Here is a 23,228-nt window from a genome sequence, read left to right as displayed (position 1 = left end):
GGGTTGAGGGCAGAGTCAGGAAGTCAGCTTTCTCACAGAATGTGGCACTATATGTTGGAGGAATGCAGAATTCTTATGCAAGACTTAGGACCACTCTGTACGTTTTTGAATGGAGTCATAGGATCCCCAATACTCACATTAAACAGGCAAAATCTTTGCTTAAAGTCATCATCCAAATTCTCCCATCCCCACACCTGATAGACCAGGGTGAGCTGGATGTCACTCAACAGATAAAACTTTGGAGGCATGAAAGACTGAGTTGCCTTCACCTGTGGGTCTTGAGAGTTCAGACACAAAGTCTGGTGCTACATCATAAAGCCACCCCCACCCCATCTTTTCAAAACTTCCTTTAAAGCTATCTAAATATATCCAAACTGTTTTAACTAGGACATACAGTTCACAACCGAACTCAAACAACGTGGATTATAGAACAATCTCAAGAGGCCTGGAGAGCAAAATACATTACCTACATATTGTCAGTCAAATTCATACGCCTAGATGCAAGATCATTCCAAAACCGAACTGATGCAGAATTTTAAAAAGTGAGATTATCAGATATAGCAACACTTAAGACGTCATGAGGAGTACTAAAACTATTTAATCTTGTCCACATCATATTATAGTGTATGCTGACACTCCACCTTGCTTCCCTTTAAAAGCTCTGATAGCTATTTTATTAATGGTCCTTATAATTAAGTTTTGTACAGGTCTCAACATTTAGACGTTTGTTTCTAAAAATGCCTCATCTGGTATGAAGAGATGTAGGCAAACTGCTAGGCATTATAAAAGTTTGTGACAACAGAAAAAGATAGTAATTTAGGTGGGGGCAGAGGGAGAACTATGAACACTAAAACCATATGTGGCAGCCTATTGTCAGAGTGAGATAAAGGCATTAACAAATTAAGGCCTCACTCCTGCAATTCAGTTCATACCTTCTGCTTCCATACCAATTCACCCTTGAGCCTGTGCAGATCAGATAACCAAAATGAGGCCCAAGTTCTCAAGTAACAAGATCCAGGAGTTGGAATGCTACTGAAGGGGTGAGGGATATAAGAAGGGGATTGGATAATCCTGCACATATATGTTGCTATATAAGTAATAAATATTATTAATATCAAATGGCTGAGTTGACAGCTGGGGATTTATTGAGAAAAATTTGTTTCCATTCACAAAGGAGATGTACTTCATGACAATGTACAGACTATTCCAGCATCTGCTACCTGTAACTAACCTCAAATCTCCACGATCTGCAAGTATGCAGCAGCTGTCGTTTTTCTGCTTCTCTCAGAGCTGTTGGGCCAAAACAGGCAAAGTTTTTGTTGTTGTTGTTGTAATTCATTTTTGGGGCCCACTTACAATTTGATTTCCTGCTATGAATATATCATTGAGAACGTGAGAATCTTCCAGTCAATAGTCTAAAGATGTTTATTCATGCAGCAAACTGTAGAAGGGGATGTTGCTATCATCACAAGTGAAAGCCAGAGAACAGAAAACATTTAGTTTCTGTCTACACAACAGTAATTGGCTCTCTGTGGTACAATACACAAAAATCAACAGATAAAGGAAAAGTCCAAAAGGTTTTTTGTAAGTATCTTCCCAAAGTATGTATATTATGCACTAATCTCATTTTTGCTCCTCCATTTAACACAGAGGCGAAATCCCAATTATATTTCCTTAAACTTAACACTCTGGATAGCTGTGAGTCATATGCATACACACCAACACCACTGCAGCTTTAGTCAGAAAATAAGTGGTTCCAATATCATCCATGCATTTTAACTAGACACAAATTTTGAAGTGCACTGCCTTTCTAATGGTATTGGGATCTGAGATGTGTTTTCTCTTCCTTTATATAAGGGAAGCCTTTTTGTAGGGACATCTTCAAAGCATGCAGTTTCCTTCACAATCCCCCTACTATGGGAACAAGTAAATTGTCCAGTGACAAACTACTATGCAGTTAAGAGAAGACGGATTAATTAGCGGCAAACAGGAAAAGATTTAATATTTGTGTATATCATAGTAATGACATACTGTTGAATCATTCTGTAATATGAGGAGCAAATGTTACTCATTTAATTCAAAACTCATGCTCAGCAGAGTGTTAGTGAAGTTATAATGATGTATATAACAAAGCATATCTTTTATAGGACACAAGTGGAAGATTCTGTACTCCAAGCAAAGCAGTACAGATATTTTATTATTATTATTAGAATATATTATCCACAGATTTGAACAATTATTTAAATTTCAGCCTTCCACTCAAATTCAAGTAATGAAAAGTAGGAAATGACAAGGCTGAATTAGATGAGAAAAATGAGTTTTACATGTTTTTCCAGTGACAGCCAACTTACCCTCATTTTGTTTCATTTTGAAACTTAACACGCACTATATTATATCAGTAACAAGATCACTTCATTATACCAGCAATCTTTCTTCAAAGAATCTGAGCACTATCGAGGCACTGTAAAAAGTGTTTTGTTTCTTAAAATGCAGCCTCTTTGTATACAGTCTTTTTGAAATAGATGTGACTGCAATAGTTACAACTTCACTGGGCTCTAAAATGCTTTTAATGACTAAGATGAACTATATTCAAGTTATGCAGCATTCTGAATGTATTTGAAATACTCGATGACTGCTTATCCTCATTACCAGATTTATTCAACTAAAATATTACATGGTAATATAGCACCCTCTTCTGGTAAACAGCATTATATATAAAAAAAAATACTATCCCTTCTAGCTCTGGTTACTGAAGCTACCATACCATCCAAGACAGGAAGCATAAGTTACAAAGCTGGATTATCATCATCATTTACTTCTGGACTATGGGCCAAATTTTTATCTTGGTCTTCATCACTTCTCCATTTTTGCAGGCACCAATAAACCTAGCATAATTTTACACTTGTGCTTCAAGATGCTTAGAAGTCCAGGTCCCTAAATGCACTCTTAGTTATTGGCATCTGCAAGACACGGAGACTATTGTCTGAAATCCTGGCCCAGATGATGACTAAAATGAAAGTGAAGGTTAATTTTTTCTGCGGGGAGGGAAAGAGACCTTATAGTCTTGAGAGAGATTCTTTAAAAATTTGACAAGTTCAATTAACATTGACAGTTACAGTATTACTAATTTGCCTTTTACTTTACTAGTTTTACAAGAGTCAATACCAAAACTTACTATAAAGAAACCCATCATTCTAACTGCTGAATAGTTATAGCTTTACTCAGTTGAATAGAATCTACTGTGGTTCCTCATCTAACGTCTCTGCCCAAAAGTGGCATCCTTGGAAGAGTTTTTAAACCATTGCCAGTTATCAACATTTGTACTAAACCCATTAAGAAGCAATGACAACAACTCACCTGTCATCCCATCCATATCCAAAACCTTTTAGAAACTTTAACATGAATCAATCAGCATTGCTGGAAGTTTTAAAATTATCATGTTAACATGGGATCTGGAGTCCTACTCCAAACAACTTTTGAAAAACAGATGCAACCTGGGAGCATTTCAGTACAAAAGAGTGGCAGTCAGTGGGGGTGGGTGTTTAATACAATTTCTTTCTTTTCTGAGCCCCCAACCACCTTGCCATTTTTGTTGGTTTATAGTCACATTTTCCCCAAAGCCTCTCTCCCCTCTATTGCTATATGAAGGGACCATGGAAGCAACAGGAGACACCAATGACAGTTGGACTATACACAAAGTAAACAAACTGGAAAAAATATAGAAAAAGTTATTTTTCTTTTAGGTTATTTCAGTTATAGTCATCTTCGGTTTTACTTGTAACAACAGATAAAACATTTTCATACCAAAGTTGACGATGTCACTTTAAATCTCCATCTTCAGAGATAAAAATCAACCTAGATCCCACTATTTTATTTTCGTTCAATGGAAAGCCCACAAGTCTTTATATATAAAGACAAGGTCTTGAGACATGAACATTTTTATCCCCTCTATCCACTCCAGCTCACTCCTTGAAACTCTTAGAATTTCTGACAACAATCACAAATCTTGTTTCAGATTATAAAAACTATAGCACATTCCTGATTTATAGTGAAATAAGGAGAGAAAGAAACACAGCAGATATTAGACCTTTTAAGTTGTGAACAACCAGGAATTATGCATAACCATTAGCTTGCTAACAGCCACTTCCTTTGGTAAAACTGATAGCACAGTTAGAAATATCTAGGTCAGTTTGTTTGAGGTAAGAGGAAAAAGAATAATTGGCATTTGTTGAAAAATTACATGAACTGCAATGCTCTATTACACCACAAGGAGAGAAAAAAAGAGTAAGAGCGGAGTTAGAGATTTTCTAGGTCTACTCCTAGAACTACTTACCTTTTAAACTCATCATGATAGAATTCAGATTTGCATGTCACCATCTCACTGGCCTGATTATCATCACGACTTCTGACTCCACCAAACACGTAAAGCTCTGAGGCAACTCCACATGCCACTGCCCCAAATCTGAGTGCCAAAAGGAGAAGGAAACAAAGAATATTTTATATACACACCCATAACCCTGTACATGCCCTAGCACAATTCTCTAGCTCTTCCATATTCAGCAGAATTAGATCAAGTATGAAGTAATATTTAAAACCGCTCATAAGTCATTGTACAAAATAATAGAGCAGCAGAGTATCTCTTTGGAGACAAAGATCTAAGTTCAAATTCAGTATGAATTGTAATACTGACACAATACCATTTATGTTTTTCATCCTGTATAATAGCAGTAATTCTTGCAACATAGGGAGTCTACCTGAAACAACTATCTTTGGCCACAGATCCTCAGCTGCAACTGAGAAGTATCCAGTGCTCCTAGGAGCAAAGGGGTCAAAGGTGGCTTTGACCATGGAGTTGTCTGAGAATACTGCTCTAAATTGCAGTAGCAATAGGAGAACCAAAGGACTGTGTCAGCAGCCAGAAATCACTGGGGCCTACACAATGGTGCCCTGGCTATTACCTTTCCCATCCCACCTCTCCAGCACTACACCTGAGGCAGCAGCTACTATCACAGCTTTACACCACCCGACAATTAAGTGAGACACACGGAATCCACCTTCAGGCCACTTTTGCCAACTTCAGGACTGCTTTGCATTACCAGAATGGCACAAAACAGCCTCAATTTACCAAATGACCCGGGCCTTAGTGTTAAAACAGCTGTTGACTAGTAAACATACACTAATGTCAGACACGCACACAGCCATACTGAAATTAATATTAACAATCGATTAGTTTCTTTAAAAATAAGTGGGTTTGGACCAGGTTTTTAAATCCATATCATTTTTGGTTTTAAATGATAAACAAGTGTCCTTGTAACCTGAATGTGCATGTGCATCTTATTCACCTTCTCTCTTTTAGTGGACAGATGGCTGTCCATTGCTGAATCCGAGGGTCATAACATTCAACAGATTCAAACAGTTTTCCGTAGGAGCCTCCGCCCATGGCATAGATTTTCTTCTTCATAGCTGCATAGCAGCCAATCTTTAAAAAAAAAGAAAAATCAGAAGTTGAAATCTATAGTACCTTAAACAGACAGTGTTCTGTGTTCTAAAAGTGGCAATAAATTCATTGTTCAGTAGTCAGCCAGTCTCATTAATACAACACAGTCTGATCAGTAAGGAAGCAATTTCTAATAATAAATAAATAATACTGAATTTCTAGTTTTCAGCAAAAGAACAACATTTGTATTTGCTTGGAAAAGAAAAGAAAACAAGTTCACATTGAGTTACACACCCCATTTTCACTTAGAATTACTCTGTAGAAACAGTAGAACAAGTATCCCCTAAAACTGCCCCTTATAATTAGCTAAAAAATATAAGACTTATAATGGATTGTGGCCACCACCATAAATAACAGTCCGTTAGCTTATTAATCTCTGTCCAAAGGGAAAAAAGTACAGCAAGAGTGAAGGTAAAGCAATTTTCACATTGGGCTGCAGTTCAGTTTGTACAGTGATGCCTAAATTTTAAACTCATTTATTTCCATTTATTATACCTTCTTACAATGATTCCTGAGGTTCTCTTCAACAAAATGTATTGACTGTACAAAAATGCATTACCAAAATTTTGCTTAGAAAATAAAGCCAATGAATTAGCTGTAGGATATATTAGCTTTCAAATTTTCATTAGTCAGACTGATGTAGTTGCACTAATTTTTCTTCAAGTTTATTCATTTTTAGTAATAACATAAAAGAGATCAGACCAAATGAAACAAGATTTTACGTTATTTTGAAAGGGCAGTATCATTAAACAAGTAAACAACATGCATAAAAAAGCCCAGCACAGGTTCCTTCTTTCATTTTAAAATTAATCACCATTGATGAATTTTGCATCTAAGGGAACGATGAAAGCTACGGAAAGAAAAGGACATTTGGTTTACCCAAACTGCATCTCAAACAGCAAAGTCTATAAAAATTTGGTCTAGAAAAACATTTTGCTTTGATATATAAATTAAGAGAAGAGAGACTCCTTTTCTCCCCCCACTCCACCCCCATATTATTTTCATTGAGAAATATTCACTTCAAGTAAAAGCTGTAACATAAACAGTGCAAGATTTGAATAGGGACTTTAAAAAGAGAGTTTAACAATAATGCTTTTCTAAGTTATGATGAAGTTCTCTTACCTTTCTAACCATGGTCAGATCTGGCTGCTTGGTCCAGGTCTTGTTATAAATGTCATAACACTCCATAGAGCATAGCTCCCTTTCTCCATCCTCACCTCCCAGAATATACAGAATTCCATCAATCTCTACCAAACCAAAATTATGTCGTGCCTATAGGAGACACCAATAAACATTGTAGTAGCATATTTACAACAGTAATGGTTGTGTAATCATTTTTAACACTTGCCCTACCTGCAGAAGTTTGTAACTCTCATCACCTCTGTTTAAAAAAAAAGTCATGATGCAAAATATCAATCTCCAGAGCAAGTTTTTTATTCTCTAATTTAATATAAGAACATAATGTAGGACAAATAAGAGCATTATGTTAAAACAGAGGTTCAGCAAGTGAATTGTAGCATGTTTCTTTAGCATACAAGTATCTGAGCTATGGACCATGCTCCATTCTTCAACTAATCCGGAAGCAAGAATTTCCCCTTCCAGTGACCAGGTCTGGCCAATCAATGCTGCAAACAATCAATCTGCACCCATAATTCCCCATTGGTCCAGCTCTCCGGGTGGTAGCAGTGGTGGAACCTGTAGTATAGTCCGAGTACAAGTATTTTTAAACACGTTTTCTCTAACCTTATTCACAGTAGGCTGTAAAAACACTGCTACAGGTTCCACCATCATCACCAAAAGAGCTATGCTGAGATCTTCTCAGGTGCAAGGATAAGTTATTTAATAGGAGGCCTTTGGTGAAGAAAATTCTGCAGCACAATCAACTTCTTAAATAAAATAAAATCCCATACCTGCTTAAAAAAATCAACACCCCATAAATGTGACTTTCAGGACCTAAATTCATAAAAAGTGGAATAGTCACTTTTTGATGGCAGCTAAAACATGAAAAAAGAACCCCCCATCCCCACCCACGAAGCCAAGCTGGCAAGTTTAAGATAAGGTTCTAGACACTATCCATGTGTTGCTCCGCCCCCATTTCCTGCCCATCCTTCTGCATGGTCCAATCTTCTCATTATGTTAGATTCTCAATACTATTTTTATATATAAACATTTTTTTTTAAAAGACCAATAAACTCTAATGGGTTACTTCATGAACAGAACCAACCACCAGAGTTCATAAGAAATTCTACAGCTCAGCTCCATAGCTAGTTCTTCAGTAACTACCAATGTTTTCCAGCGGCTGCAGTTATTACTAATCCAAGTTTGGCATCTAGGAAATATACAAGAAAAAAAATCTGCACCATGGCTTTGGTTGGATCAGGTGCAAGCAGCTGGAAAATCAAATTGGTCTGACCTATATACTTCATCCTATAAGTACCATCTGTCCATGGTACTTATATGAACCTCATCAACATAGCATCTGAGTGCCTCCAAATCTTTTAATGTATTTATCCTTACAACATTCCTGTTAGGTAGGGAATTACTATCATCATCATCATTTTACAGACCGGGAACTGAGGTACAGAGAGGCCAAGAGACTTGCCCAAGGTCACAGTAGAAGTTTCTGGCAGAGCAGGGATCTTCCAAGTCCTAAGCTAGTGGTCTAACTACTACACCATCCATCCTCTATTTTTCAAAGGAAAAATAAACCCCCATACAGTTGGGTAGTGATCTTGCCTCGTTCATTGCTGGCAAGGAACTCCATGAATTGGTATCGGGATCATATTTTTCTCCAGAGCTCAGAGTTTCCTTATTTTCATCTTGACCTCCAAGTACAAACAAAAATCCTTCTGTAAAACAAAGTGCATGGGAAGATTTTAAAATGGAAGTCACACCAATACTTGTCACAGGGCGTTGAGCTACATCGTGGAAATCACAGGTTCCTAAAAATGCCTTATTGAACTCCAGACTGGCAAAGGATAAAGAATGTACTTTTCCCTGTGGTTTAACCTACCAGTGCAGACTCTACAGGCAAATTCAGCACTGGTGTATCCAGTACAACACTACTGAAGTCATAGTGTGGTTACTTGAGTAAAACATTCCCATAGTGACAGATTCAGCAGACTCCAACAAAATATCAAATTATGATTCCATCAGAGGGAATCCTCACAAAACAAAGCAGCAAACTGGGGGAAGGCGGGTGGGGGAAATGAACAGGTTCTAGTGCAGCTTGCTCTAAGAAAGCAAACTACATTACAAAACTATACAAACCCATCTCGACAATCTGGTGAGTTTACACTCCATTGGCTTAAAGTAACATGCTGTCATTTACCTGCTGAGAGTACTCCATGGTTAATTCTTGGAATACTCATAGGGGCGAGTTCAATCCAGAGTTGCCTATTAGGATCATAAAGAGGGCACATGCATCGCATCACAGCTGTTGGTTTCCGTGACCTGAAAAAGGAGGAAATACAGATGTTCTATTTTATATATGTATGAATGAATACTTACAATGCAGGGTCACTAAAATTGCTTGATCAATCAAGTATTTTAAGTATAGATTCATAAACGTGTGCATCTGGAAAATACCGCAAAGACACGGTTCCAGCACAAAAGAGCTTACAATCTAAGTTTGTAAGCGTACAAGCAAGAGGGAGGGAGGTGGGAAGAATATGTGATGCAAGGTAATTAGATATGGCCCTAGCCAATGAGGAATTTTATATAAAAAGCAGAGTATACTATCATAGAACATTAGTATTTCTTCTCCCAGTAGAATGAGTTTTAAATGTAACTGAACAGGATGTGTTACTGAGTTTTTATCAATAGTGAGTAAAGGTCAGAGCTGGGTCAGCAAAGAACAATTCCCTCCTCCCAACCCCACAAAATACTTGAAAAAGGAAAGGAGAATGGACATTGTCACCTTAAATCGCAACGTAACAAACAGAGAATCTACTTTGGCACTGCAGGTAGGTCCTGATGCTAAAGCAGAGATTTGATATTTTATTAAAATGTAACGCTGATTTGAAAAAAACCCCTGTAAAATAAGTGTTGCTTTTGGTGTTCCATATTTATTCTTATTCAGGACTTTCACATCAAACGCACTCAGTTTACAAGTCTGAACAAAATTTTTCTGGCACCAGCATATGGCACCACAAAAAGTGAGGCAGAAAGCCGAAGACACAACCCAACTATCAACACTGTTTTAATCCGAAGTTTGCTATGGAACCACACTGCTGTAATAAGGACTCTCAGAAACCTCACTCAGCCAATCAATGGACTTATGATTAAATTTGATTAGAGTAGTTTTTGTTTGTATGGTGTCTACGGACTATGATAATGCTAAATATTTAACAAGTATTAAAATACAAATAAAGATGGATTTTCAGAGGTTTAAGTTAAGTAGCTCGTTCACTGAAGAAATCTGACATTCTAAAATGGATCAAACATCAGGGTGTTCTAGGCACATCTAACCATGCTAAAAAACAAGTTTTGTATATGTGCCCAATTAATTCAGTACTAAATGGGCTAATATTAACTTCACTTCTTTATCATTAGTAAGACCATAAGACTGGCCATACTGGGTCAGAGCAAAGGTCCATCTAGCCCAGTATCCTGTCTTCTGACAGTGGCCAATGAATGCCAGGTGCCCCCGAGGGAATGAACAGAACAAGTAATCATCAAGTGATCCATCTCCTGTCACCCATTCCAAGCTTCTGGCAAACAGAGGCTAGGGACATCATCCCTTCCCATCCTGGCTAATAGCCATTGATGGACCTATCCTCCATGAACTTATCTAGTTCTTTTTTGAACCCTGTTAATAGTCTTGGCCTTCACAACATCCACTGGCAAGGAGTTGCACAGACTGACTGTGTGTCATGTGAAAAAATACTTCCTTTTGTTTGTTTTAAACCTGCTGCCTATTAATTTCATTTGGTGACCCCTAGTTCGTGAGTTAGGAGGAGTAGTAAATAAAAAATTCCTTACTTTCTCCACACCAGTCATGATTTTATAGACCTCTATTATATCCCCCCCTTAGTCATCTCTTTTCCAAGCTGACAAGTCCCAGTCTTCTTCATCTCTTCTCATATGAAAGCTGTTACACATCCCTAATCATTTTTGTTGCCCTTTTCTGAACCTTTTCCAATTCCAATATATCTTTTTTGAGATGTGGCAACCACATCTGCATGCAGAATTCAAGATCTGTGTGTACCATGGATTTATATAGAGGCAATATGATATTTTTATGAAAGTTACCATCGTCCCACTAATTGCTTAAATAGTGCAAGTCATTTCTGTCAGTAACACACTGAATACTTACACTCTTTCTTCACCACCAACAGTCACTATACACTCAGAATAACCTCTGGGCTTGAAAGAGGCTAACATTGCCTCCCCCTGCTGTGGTGGAGTAAGTGGAATGTTGTTACATTCTTTGACAATCTCCCGTACCAGTGGTTCGCTCATCATCTGCTCACGCAAATAAGTTGAATCTAATCCTGAAACCCACACTGCTGACATGACATCCTTCAGGTGAACCTAGAGAACCAGAAAAATTCAATATTTCCAGAACAGTTTAAAAAACAGAATTTTGTTCACCATACTTTAGAATATAGCTTCAAGAGAATTCTTATGTGATGTATTTATTTTATACACAGAAAATAGTGAAAATTATTTTATGGATAAAACAACTTTCTAAATAAAACTATTTTAGTAAGCACAGTTTAAGTCTCTCGGTCTTGTGGCAAACAATGGTTACTTCCCCATACCCAACAATAAGCTCATACATCAAACACACAAAGACTAACAACTTCATTCAGTGTTTTTATCTGCAATAAGAAGGGATGCAGCTACAGTATAAGCAAGACTTCAGCTCAACAGCCCCAATCTACTTTCCATCTATATACACAGTGTAATATCTAAATCCTAGAAATGCAAGAATATAGGAAAAAGAAAATTTATCTACACTGTATTCCCATCAGGGAACTTTAAACAAGCATAGAATGTGAGCCCAATTTACTTAAACTACTTAATTTAGTGCATTCTAACCTTTCTTAATTCTGAATCATGGGAGATCCATCTAATTACCGCTTCAAATACATATCTTTCATTTCCAACATTCAGCTTTTCCAGGGATAGCACTTCTTTCAGTTTTTGGGGACTCAGTTCCAGGAACTCCTCTGTGCTGCTGACATCTCGGAAGTGAGTTTCCAGATACTCCGAGGCAAGGTAGTAAACGTGATGCAAACAATAGTGCAGTGCAAAGTCTCGAATACCAATACAGTTCTCAGCAGCTATACAACCTTCTAAAAACTCACAGCAGAGAGTTTTAAGATCTGTAAGAAGCAGGAGATCAGCTGCCTGCAGAACATCTTGGATAGTGTCTTCATTTAGCCTGATCTGCAAGAGTTTGTTGTAAAAAGTTACAACTACAATTCACAATTCTGATATAACTTTATAACTGGTTTCAGAGTAGCAGCCGTGTTAGTTTGTATTCGCAAAAAGAAAAGGAGTACTTGTGGCACCTTAGAGACTAACAAATTTATTTGAGCATAAGCTTTCGTGATGAAGTGAGCTGTAGCTCACAAAAGTTTATGCTCAAACTTTATAACTGATTCTTAGGGCTGGTCTACACTATCACTTAAGTTGATGTTCACACTTACCCAGGGTATGAAAAAAAGACAGCCCCCCCAAGTGACGTAAATTACATCCACGTAAGTGCTGTCCACACCTTACGGAGGTGCAGTAATTATGCCAACAGAAGAGTGCTCTCCTGTCGGCATAGCTTGTCTTCACCAGATGCGCTGCAGCTGCGCCAATGTAGGCTTCAGTGCAGACTTGCCCTTAGTGGCTGAATAATGGAATATAACACAGGTGTAGAAGATGATTCGAAACTACCATGCAGAAGGATAAAGCCACGGCTGGTGGGCAACTTAACTGGGGAGAGGGAGGGTGAAAGCTGGTTAGAGGGCATCTGAAGGGGTGTTTTGTCTGAAGGAACCATGAAATTGGTAAACTCATCTGGGAAAATGAACTATATTTTGCTGTTAAGACAAATCAGCACACGCAGAAAAGAGACATTACAGCCCCAACTGCACTTTTTTCTTCTTTATTGTGGCCTTGATGATAAACTATTTTTAAAAAAATGGTTTCAGCTAACCAAGAGCCGATGCCACCTGATGCCTGTCTGGAGACCTGTTTGAAATTAATTCTGCAATGTCAGTCTGGTTCCTGATGGACAAAACAAAAGTGGATTTTAATCTGTGTTTTGCTGGGAGTCTTAGTAGTGACTAGGGAGGACTGAACGGCTGTGGAGACAAATAGAACTTTGCCAGCCTTAAATGGCTAGAGTTGATGGATATCGGCAAGGCAATGAGGTGGGAGGCGTGGACTGCCCAGATAGAAAATGTTCTGTGGGAAGGTCTTCAGTCTCCCAATCCAGACACCTCTCACAAGTATCAAATCACACATGCTTTAAAACCAACTCAGTGAAGAAACTAGTAGGGTTTTTCTTTTTTATGGGTTTTTTTAAGTTTAACGTTTATTGTTTAAAGTTTGTTTCTTGGGATACATGACATTAAGCAGAGCAAGAGAAGCACATCTGAAGTGCTTACAATCTATTTTTGGTTCATACCAGTAGCCTGCATTCTGGCGTATAGAAGTCATTTCATAGCACAGACTTAAAGCACAAAGTTCACTATTACTGCCTTTTTTGGATGACAGGATAAGACAAAAAGCAGGGGTTTATCTCTAAATTGTGCTGCTGAATTAGACAGTGACAGATGCAATAATTCTGTTAAGCACCGTACCTGCCCACTGAAGATGTAATCTAGTATCTCTCTCATGATTTCGACAGAGATCCCTTCAAGTTCAATCTTATATGTAGATCCATCATCCTTTGGAGGATTATAGTTCAATTTTGTTCTGGGGGGAAAAACAATAACCAATGAGTCTGCAGTATCTGATTACCAAAACATCATGGGTGGTACTTCCTTGCAGAAGCTCTCAAAGCAAGGTACCAGGATATTGTTAGGAGAAAGGTATTTTTGTGATATCCTACACAGATACCTGAGCATTCCAACAGGGTGAGGAGATCTGAATCTAGATGTAATGTATACAACAAACAGACTTTACACCAGCTATGTTGGAGAAATTAGGTTAATATAATTTAAGAGGCTAGTCCGATTAACCAGTAATCATGATTATGGCTACATTTTAGTCACGGGTATTTTTAATAAAAGTAATGGACAGGTCACAGGCTGTAAACAAAAATTCACGGCCTGTGACCTGTCCATGGCTTGTACTATATACCCCTGACTAAAACCTGGGTGCTCAGGGGGGTGGGGCAGGCCCAGGGTCTCCACTAGTGCTGATCTTAGCATCAGAACACACCCTACTTAGATCACTTCATTGTATGGACTTCACACAGAAACCCTCCTATTTATGAGACAGTGCTGTTTAGAGGTTTCAGATCTAACCAAATGTACGACTGTCTTAAACAGTGTCCTGTTTCAGGCCATAATAATGGTTAACCTGAAATCACTTACTTCAGCCCAAATCCAAAAAACAAGAACAGAAAAAAAAAATCTTGAGAACATTGTACTTTTACAGAATGGGCGATTATATTTTTGAGAAAAAGTACAAATATAAGAAGCCCAGAAACATATATCTATTCAGAACCATGCAAATGCACACTGAATATACCCCTTTCAACCTTAACTCTATCCCCATATTCTACCCTGAGGACAACTGGAAACAATTAGACCACATTATCTATCCATTAGACAGGTTAACTTTATCAGTGAGCACAAAAATGTTAACAGCTTACTTTTAATCTTAATTAATTTATGCGATAGATAAAGTGGTCTTGGAATTTCTATTTGTTCTCAGTGTGTGAAAAAAAGATAGGTATAGGTATGGAGGCTGGGCTGTGCTTAACTGTGAATTTCTGTATTTTAATTTTAAAAGATCTTGAAATTGTTTAAATAGAGATGTTTCAGCCAGTAAGTACACACGGATGGTAGAATAGCAGATATTTAATTAAAATTCCCAGGACACCGATTTATTCCGAGTGTCTGAGTTGCATACCTGCTGCATAGTCACATATCTAAGTGACTGGGGGGGCTGACAGCTGTTATTAGCAAACCAGCATGCATTGATTTACATAATTGCAGTTTGGTTGTTTCAGTCTCTAATTTGGGAATAGGCAAAGGTCTTTTCTCTGATTGGCTCCTATACAATTCTCCGAACTTTGGAGTTGTTTGGCATCAACAGAGAAGGCTGCTTCAGCTTTTCTTATGTTAACTTAAGGAAATACAACACTAAGATTTATATGCAAGGCAAAAACAAAAAAACAAACAAAAAAAAAACACCCCAACATATCAAAACAGCAAAGAAAACATTGTATCAACCAGTAAAAAGGGAAATTAGGGTAAGGAAGAAGGGGTAAAGTGGAGTTTTTGTTTGTCCACTTCTCAACTCGGCCCTCCCCTTCCAGAGCATCAATCTTTTTCCCTACCAGAATAGCTGCAATATTTGTTATTACATTGTATGCCCTGGGAGTAAGGACAGCCTCTTGCTCCAAATTCACCTTTGAAAACAATGTAAGCAAAAGTATATTGTTATCCTGGGGAGAAGAGCCCTGCTGACTGAAGTGGAAAGAGTAGAAGAAAAATAAGGGAGAAAGGTTAAAAGGATTTTTTTAAACTATTTTCTTAAACCATTTAATTTTATTAGGGTATTTTGAGAATTTGTTTTCCCTACTTTCACTTAAAATTTGAATACAGTGCTTAATTTCTAATATCAGTATAATACCGTGAAGTTGCTTCCTATTTATTCAGTAATAATAAATACAAAATGTTGTGTGCGCAATTATATATAGATACCCATAAATAAATAAAATTATGAAATCCCGTCTTCCTGTTACGAAGCCACAGTGCATGTAGGATATCTAAAAAAATGAGCCAAAAAAAGTGTGTGATATCAGATGAGCAAATCCAGAATCTGATCTTGAAAAACAATATGAAAAAGACAATATGAAAAAACAGAATGACAGCTGTTTAGTAAACATATAACAATTCACAGATATAAAGGAGTACTTCAGATGAAAAGAAAAGGCCCATGTTTAAGGACAAAGTCTGAAGTTGACCAGAACCACACATTCACAACCAAGGGTATACAATGACTTCAGCAGATTCATACAATTTCAAATCAGTAAAACTCAAAGTGACATTACTCTTGGTCAATTTAAGTTTGATCCTTCTAGGCACATCTAGAAATAAACATTTTACTTAATGACATATCCACCTTCCATTGTGCTGTGACACTGGGAATACCTTTCCCAGACCTAAAGAAGAGTGTTGTGTGGCTCCAAAGCCTGTCTCTCTCACCAACAGAAGTTGGTCCAATAAAATATTACATCACTCACCTTGTGTCTCAAATATCCAACCAAGTCAGACACATTTGTGAAAGGGGAAAAAAATATGAATAAAATGCATAGCTTACTTATTGTGAACTGACAATAACAAGATAACAGTATATATTTCTATAGTAGTAACACCAGTTATAATACAGTTTTAACCTTCAGAATGCTGGCATGTTCCTCAATGACACAAAAAAAAAAAAAAAAAAAAAAGCAGCCTAAGTGGAGGACATAGATATTATGTCTGCAAAGGCTCCACACTCTCAAAAAAGAGATGCAATTTCAGCCTTTTTAAAGAGTACTGCCCTATTCTTGTGTACCTCCATTGGTTACAATAAGGAAGTCTGGGGCGCAGTCTTCATGGCGAGTTATTTTACCTTCGATAGGTTACAATAAGAAATGAATCTTGCCTTTGAAACTGAACAGCAAATAAATAAGTTTGCTAGTCTCTAAGGTGCCACAAGTACTCCTTTTCTTTGAACAGTGAAAAATTCTCAGCTACTTTATCTCACATTGAAAACCACCCAGCTTCATAAAAATGCCTACAAAGCTATTGTAGGATGGCAAAAAACAAAAATCAAGAAATAAACACCTACAATTTCTTACTTAAAAAAAAAAAAACAAACCACCTTCCTTCCCGGATTATCACTTTGCACCAGAAAGACTAAGCCATAACTAAACTATAGGTAGACGAGCAAACCCTCCTAGCATAGACACATCTTAGATCAACAAAAGAGATTTGTTTTGCTGGTACAGTTTATACCAGTTCCTTGAAAAAAAAAAAAAAACACTATATTAGCAAAAGCACTTTTTTGTTGGTATAACTGCATCTACACTTGGACTTTGGGCAGTTCAGAAGTGCCAAAAAAAAGGAATATCCTTTACCAACACTGCTATTCTGACAAGTTTCTAGTGTAGACCTAGCCTAAGGCTAAAACATGTTTGTCGTAGTGACTCAATCCCAAATTTTAGAAAGTGAGCTCTATTCAATACTAGTTAGAGAGATTTGACATGTCAAGGCAATACTCCAGACTCCCCATCAATAATAAGCATTGAAACCTCCTCTGCAGATTTAGGTACAAACCTGCTCCTCTCCAAGACACAATTAAGGCTAACTTGGTCTCCTCCCAATTCAGATCCCACATATGGGTTTGAGAGACATCAGAGCACCACCTCCCCACATTAACACTAAGTCTTGTTTAATTTTACCATTAAAAAAGCTAGACATTTGATAATGTGTTTGGGTTTATACCTGTAACACTCTCCTCTCATTAAGCTTGAATTTTGCGCGTGCAAAATTTTTTAGATCACATTATAAAATAGGTCAGACATAGAAACATGATGAAGCAGTTTAATACCACCCATCTCCTCCTCCAAAATACATGTTACAATGAAACAAGTAGGATTTCTTTTTCAGGTCACACCCCGGCCCTTTGGCAGCACACATGAAAGATATCTGTCTTCACCACACCCTGTAAAGAGTGCCAGCTTTCCAAATATTTTGCCTACGTACTTGGTTTTTAGGTGCTCTGTAACGAATGAGCAATGTCAGATCCCAAGGCAAATAATCCACACAACAGCTCAGTGTAAAAAATAAAAAAGGGGAGGGGGAGGGGAAAAGGAGATTTTTTTTTTATTATTATTATTTTTTGTTTTGTAAGGAGGAGGAGAAGAGGATTGCATATAGTTTAAAGCTTTTCAGAGTATAGAAAAATTAAGTTTGGCTAAAAATTAGATAATTAAGTGTTTGCATATTAGAGGAGGAACAAGACAATTCCTTCAACAGCAGCCACAGAGACAGTTAATACATAGCATTCAGCATGTTTTTCTAGCACTATCAGCATTTCCAAGTTAGGGCCCCACTTCTATAATGTCACTGGAATTTTTGATTCATTTTACTGTGTTTTAAAGGCATTGTGCTAGATCATGATTTCATTTGCCCCACTAGAAATCTGATATTATTCTGCTGCAGTCAATGGATTTAAGATTTACAGCCAGTGTGGATTGGAATCTGGCCATCAAGCCTGAGGCCTTGTCTATAGCTGGGATTTAGCCATCAGCGGCAAGATGGATTGATTTAAACCACCATGTGGAAAGCCTTGATTTAAATCATCATTTTAGTCAACTTTTCTATTTGTTCTTCAGTTATTTTCTAAAAAAAAAGGTATATCAACCAGTGAGAATGTAACTACTAAAACATGTTGATTTACAACTAAACAGAGCCTTTCTATTCGATTTAGTACATCTTCTTTGCTACCTAGTAGGGTAAGCTGTAACTATATACATTTATTTAAGCAATTACATAGCTTACTATTTTAAGATTCTTATTAGCTGTACATTGTTAGAAAATGGTGAATGATGGGTGAAATCATAAATATTCATAACTTGAGAACTGAGCCAAGCAAAGTTCAGGGAAAGAGACTATAAAATAGGTGCATGAGACCACTGGGGTGAGCTCAATGGATGATCCTGATGATGGTGTATCCTGGAGTCAGAGGCTGGCTCCCAATGCCTGTGATTATTTTTCCAGTCTCTTGCACCCAGTAGGATAGCCTCTACCTCCCCCACAGGATCAAGCCCTTAATATAGTACATGACCTATTGCGACATATTTATAAAGCTTGATCTCAAAAGTTAGATGTTTTCCACTGATTTTTCTTTATATAATAGAGAAGTAGCCTTTAAACTAAAGTTTTTCATAAAGGTTTATGCGGATTCAGCATATTTTTTTAAAAAGAAAAATTATAATTTAAATAAAAACATGAAAAATATCCAATATAAATAAAAAAATTACATTTTGATTCCCTCCCCCCCCCAAGAAAATCACTTCTTTTTATCCACCCTTATCAGTGGGCAGAAACTACTTAGCTATGCCAGTGCAAAACCCAAGCACAGACAAAGAAGCTACAATTTGCAACAGTTGAGTTCATCTTGGTTCTAAAGTTAGATAATCTCAACTGGTACAAACTGCAGTTTTCCTTGTCTATGTTTGTGATTTGTACTCATGTAGCTGCACAGGTTGCTGGCCACTGATGAAGAAAATCACAACGAATCCCAACTAGAAAAATCTTGTCCACCACAAACACACTCATTAGTGACAACAGGCATATCTGAAAGTGTTGATCACAGCTTGTGTTCGTTTGAACTGTGATCAGAACCAATTCAGCTATGGGTGCATTCTGCACATAGACAATCCTTAACCTTTTTGTGTCAACGCATTTGGAAAGTGAACTGAACTATGCTAAAGTAATCTTTAAAAAACTACAAAAACCCATACAATATTATTCAACAGGTAACAGCTTAGCTAGTATTAAAAAAAAGCTAGTAGTCATTATCTCTCTTTGATTAACTTTAACTTAGCGTTTCAATTATAAAGCTTCAAGCCATCATTCTGCTGCAGGTGCCACCTAAATTTGGTCATTATATAGCTCATGTTTTCTAACTTCCACTTCATAACAACTTGAAATTGAAAATAGCTTGCAGATTCTTACTAAAACATTTCCATATGTATTAGGCATCATTTTGAAACTATTACTTGTCTACTTTGTCGTCTCCACTTCTGTTCAAAGGATGCCATGCCTGGAGTTTGGCTCTTAACCACATGAGCTGGGCCTTTGCCTTGCTTAGAAATACAAACTGTCTGCTAATTTGTTCACTCTGCTCTCAAACATCTTACCAACATGTACTAGAAAGGAACAAGACCAACTGCAGATTAGGGTTGCTAAATCTACACATTATAAAAAGTAAGATATATATTAAAAATATGAGATGGCAGGTCCCTGCTAATAAGTTAGAACTTGCAACCTTATGAGATCATCATAATTGGAAAACATTGGCCTTAATGAGTTACCAGAGAGAAATCTATTTTTTCAGGTCTTTATACATGCCCATCACCATGGTACCTGAAAGAAGAAAGCAGCAAAATGCAGCCAACCTTTATAGCAACTGTAGGATGAAGCAGTGTGAATGAAAATAAATTATAAAAAAACCCAATAAAACAGTGTGAAGATAGGGGTGACATGATCATGCTACTTTGTAGATGTGAGAAGGCAGTCAGCTGGACAACTGAGATCTTGGGAGGCTATGAGGAAGGAACATGAGACAGTCAAGGAGAAAAAGAGCTCAGATGAGGATTTCAGCAAAGGCAATGATGCACACAGCCAGTATTGCAGAGTGCAAACTCGCTGGCACAAGATATTGGGTAGGTCTACACAGCAAAGAAAAACCTTTGCCAGCTTACTCGGGCTCCAGCCCAAGCCCAGAAGCCTACACGCAATGAAAGAGCCCCGCAGCCAGAGTCAGCTGGCACTGGGTTTTTCTTTGCTGTGTAGACATACCCACTGAAGCCAAGACTTAGGAGGATTAAAAAAAAGGGGGTAAATATTTGCAAAGATAGCTACAGTCGCACTAGATAGAATAAAACTGTAAAAAGGTATAAACCCACATGCCTCAGGATTTAACCTATCATTAAGTATTTGGGATTAGGAATGATTTCCCTTTTATTATTCCATAATGTACACTATAGAGTTTCTTGCATTTTCCTCTATGGCATCTGGTACTTCCAAAGACAGGCTACCAGACACTATAAACTGATGGTCTGGTCCAGGATGACAATTCCTAGGTAGTGACAGGCTGATTTACATAAATAGAAGTGTGGTAGAGAGAGAGAGTTTGAGATCAAGGAGAACGTACATGGAGGAAACAATTGGTCTGAACTGACAAGGGAGCTAGAAGAGAGCGCTATTTGATTCCCAATTGGTTTCTCAAATTTGAATTCTCTTGTCCAACTAAAGAAAATACAGTAACTACAACGTTAAGCGAGGAGTTATGATCCTGAAAAATGCAACTTTAAGCAAAACGATGATAAGCGAATCCAATTTCCCCATAAGAATTCATGTAAATGGTGGGGCGGGGGGGGAGGGTTAGGCTCCAGGGAAATTTTTTCACCAAAGACATATATTATATATATACATACACACACACAGAGTATAAATTTTAAACAAACAATTTAATACTGTACACAGTGATGATGATTGTGAAGCTTGGTTGAGGTGGTGAAGTCAGAGGGTGGGATATTTCCCAGGGAATGGCTTACTGCTAAATGATGAACTAGCAACTGGCTGAGCCCTCAAGGGTTAACTCATTGTTGTTAATGTAGCCTCACACTCTACAAGGCAGCACGAATGGAGGGAGGAGAGCCAGGGCTGCCAGTTCACCCTGGTTCCAAGCCCCCACCAGCTAGCTGCAACGGGCTGCTCTTCCTGCAAGCAGTGGACAAAGCAGGCAGCTGCCAATGACTTTATAAGGGAGCATTGCACAACTTTAAATGAGCATGTTCCCTAATTGATCAGCAACCTAACGATGAAACAACATTAACTGGGATGACTTTAAATGAGGAGTTACTGTAGTCTCTTTGTGTAGAACAGGCCACTGAAAACAAAATCAAGTTTATCAATTCAATAAACTATGCATCTAGGGTATTGCACAGACCTTCACCAGTTCCATGGCTCTACATTCTTAAGGACTTGAGCAGTAAATATACATTTTTGGAATTGATTGTGTTTAGTATGAAAGATAACAGATTAGTAGACATTCATATCGTAGCGACCTCTGTCTCTTTAGCATTACAACTTTGTGTGTAAAATCAAAATGGGTTAGAGGCACAAAGGGATTCAGGCACTTAAATCCAAAATTTAGATTCTTAAAACCCTGCTTAGCTGATGTCCAATAGTCTAGGCACTTAAAATCGCTTAGGTACCTAAATTTCTGCCAGTGAGACCTTCTTTGTATAGTCCTGCTTTAACAAGCCCTAATTAACATCTTCCTTATCAACCTTAGCATGAGCATTGTATACTCGATTACAACCTCATTTTATATACAGTATATCATTATGCTCCACCATGCCCCCATCCAAATAAACACACTCTTAAAAAGCACTTCTCAGGAAGGCCAGACACATTGAGTTTCTCGGCCAAGCTATTTTTTGGGATATGGTAAACCAAACGAAAGTTAGAGAAAGTTTTTCAGAAAGTCAACAACTCAGATAAATTTTCAAGCATGGCGTTTAAGAAGTAACTCCATTTAAGTCAATACGAGTTTTTACACTGACTTCAGTGGGGCCAGGATTTCTCCCCATTACTTTTAAAACTACTTTTGTGATTTATTCCAAATGTCCTAGAAAAATTCTACCCTAAGATGCAGGGAGATTGGTAAAGAAGATTAAAGCTAAGGTGAAAAACTAGCTTCCCATAACATCCCTGGACTACAGAATGGCTTCAAACCCGGCACATTGAAGAATGTATTACCATTGTATATCATGATTTGTGTGTATGTAATTAAAAAGCAGCTGAGCTGAAAGGAAGGGGAGAGTTGAACTTTGGACTGTGGGTAACTATAGGAAATTTCAATCCCTAAAGTTAGTTTTATCAGTACATGTCAGAAAAAAACAAGGCCTTGTATCAAGAGTGCTTCTGCAACTTTAACTACAGCAGAATTTTGCATTAAATTACTTCATTGTTAATGTCACAATCTCATTCAGTTAAGGAGACTGTTTTCAAATAGAAATGTTTATGAAACATCTATAGAAACTTTTTGTAACTGCAGAGAGCAACTGAACAAATGAACAAATAAAAAGCAGAGAGAAGATTCTAGCACTCATGAGGAAAAAAGACAACATTTATATTAGCCAATAAATGCTGTAAGACAAATGATACTGTGGCTGCTATATTATTTTCCTAATTAAAATCTTATATAAATTCTCGGACTGATTTTGAATAGCACTTGTTTATTAAGTCCAGTGTTAAGCAATGCTTAGAACTAAATGTATACAATGAGTAAGACATTTTAGTCATCTGGCTTCTCAGACTTCACAACAACAAATCAAAATGCTGTAAATCAACAGTACTTAGGATAGAGGGAAACACGGGATTAATAATGTGACACAAAGCCTTTCACAGTTGGGTCTCCAATTCAAATCCAGTTCAGTTAAAAGTTGACAGAGACAGGTTAACATCCTAAGGTTGTTTATTGTTAATAATGTACATTATAGTAGTGCCTACAGACCAAGTAAGAACAGGGCCCCATTGTACTAGGTACTGCACAAACAGAATAGTAATCAGTCCCTGTCCCTCAGAGCTTACAGTCTAAATAGACCAGACTGACACAGGATAAGGGAAGGAGTACAACACAGGCAGAGTGAATTGTGTAAAGGCAGCAAACATCTTGTTAGTTTCAAGGCTTGTTTTATTTAAGAACCTCCATGAGATGAGTTGGTCTCAAGTTTTGAATGGAGAAGTTTGCACATGACCAAAAATAC

The 23,228-nt window shown here is 37.5% G+C and overlaps 1 protein-coding gene across 1 annotated transcript in view; it reads right to left on the bottom strand.

Moving 5' to 3' along the window:
* GAN (gigaxonin) overlaps positions 1–23,228 on the bottom strand; it is a 41,001-nt gene that overhangs the window by 9,477 nt on the left and 8,296 nt on the right. Inside the window, exons 2-9 of the mRNA XM_074969182.1 lie at positions 13,303–13,417; positions 11,543–11,893; positions 10,815–11,032; positions 8,829–8,950; positions 8,234–8,346; positions 6,620–6,769; positions 5,343–5,479; positions 4,334–4,462 (exon numbers count right to left, since the gene is read on the bottom strand). Coding sequence (XP_074825283.1) covers positions 4,334–4,462; positions 5,343–5,479; positions 6,620–6,769; positions 8,234–8,346; positions 8,829–8,950; positions 10,815–11,032; positions 11,543–11,893; positions 13,303–13,417 — 1,335 coding nt within the window. The remainder of the gene's footprint in view (positions 1–4,333; positions 4,463–5,342; positions 5,480–6,619; positions 6,770–8,233; positions 8,347–8,828; positions 8,951–10,814; positions 11,033–11,542; positions 11,894–13,302; positions 13,418–23,228) is intronic.

Source organism: Natator depressus, chromosome 12, assembly GCF_965152275.1.
Source record: "Natator depressus isolate rNatDep1 chromosome 12, rNatDep2.hap1, whole genome shotgun sequence".
Lineage (NCBI taxonomy): Eukaryota > Metazoa > Chordata > Testudines > Cheloniidae > Natator > Natator depressus.
The sequence above is the reverse complement of the archived record's forward strand: the minus strand, read 5'-3'. Positions and strand labels throughout refer to the sequence as shown.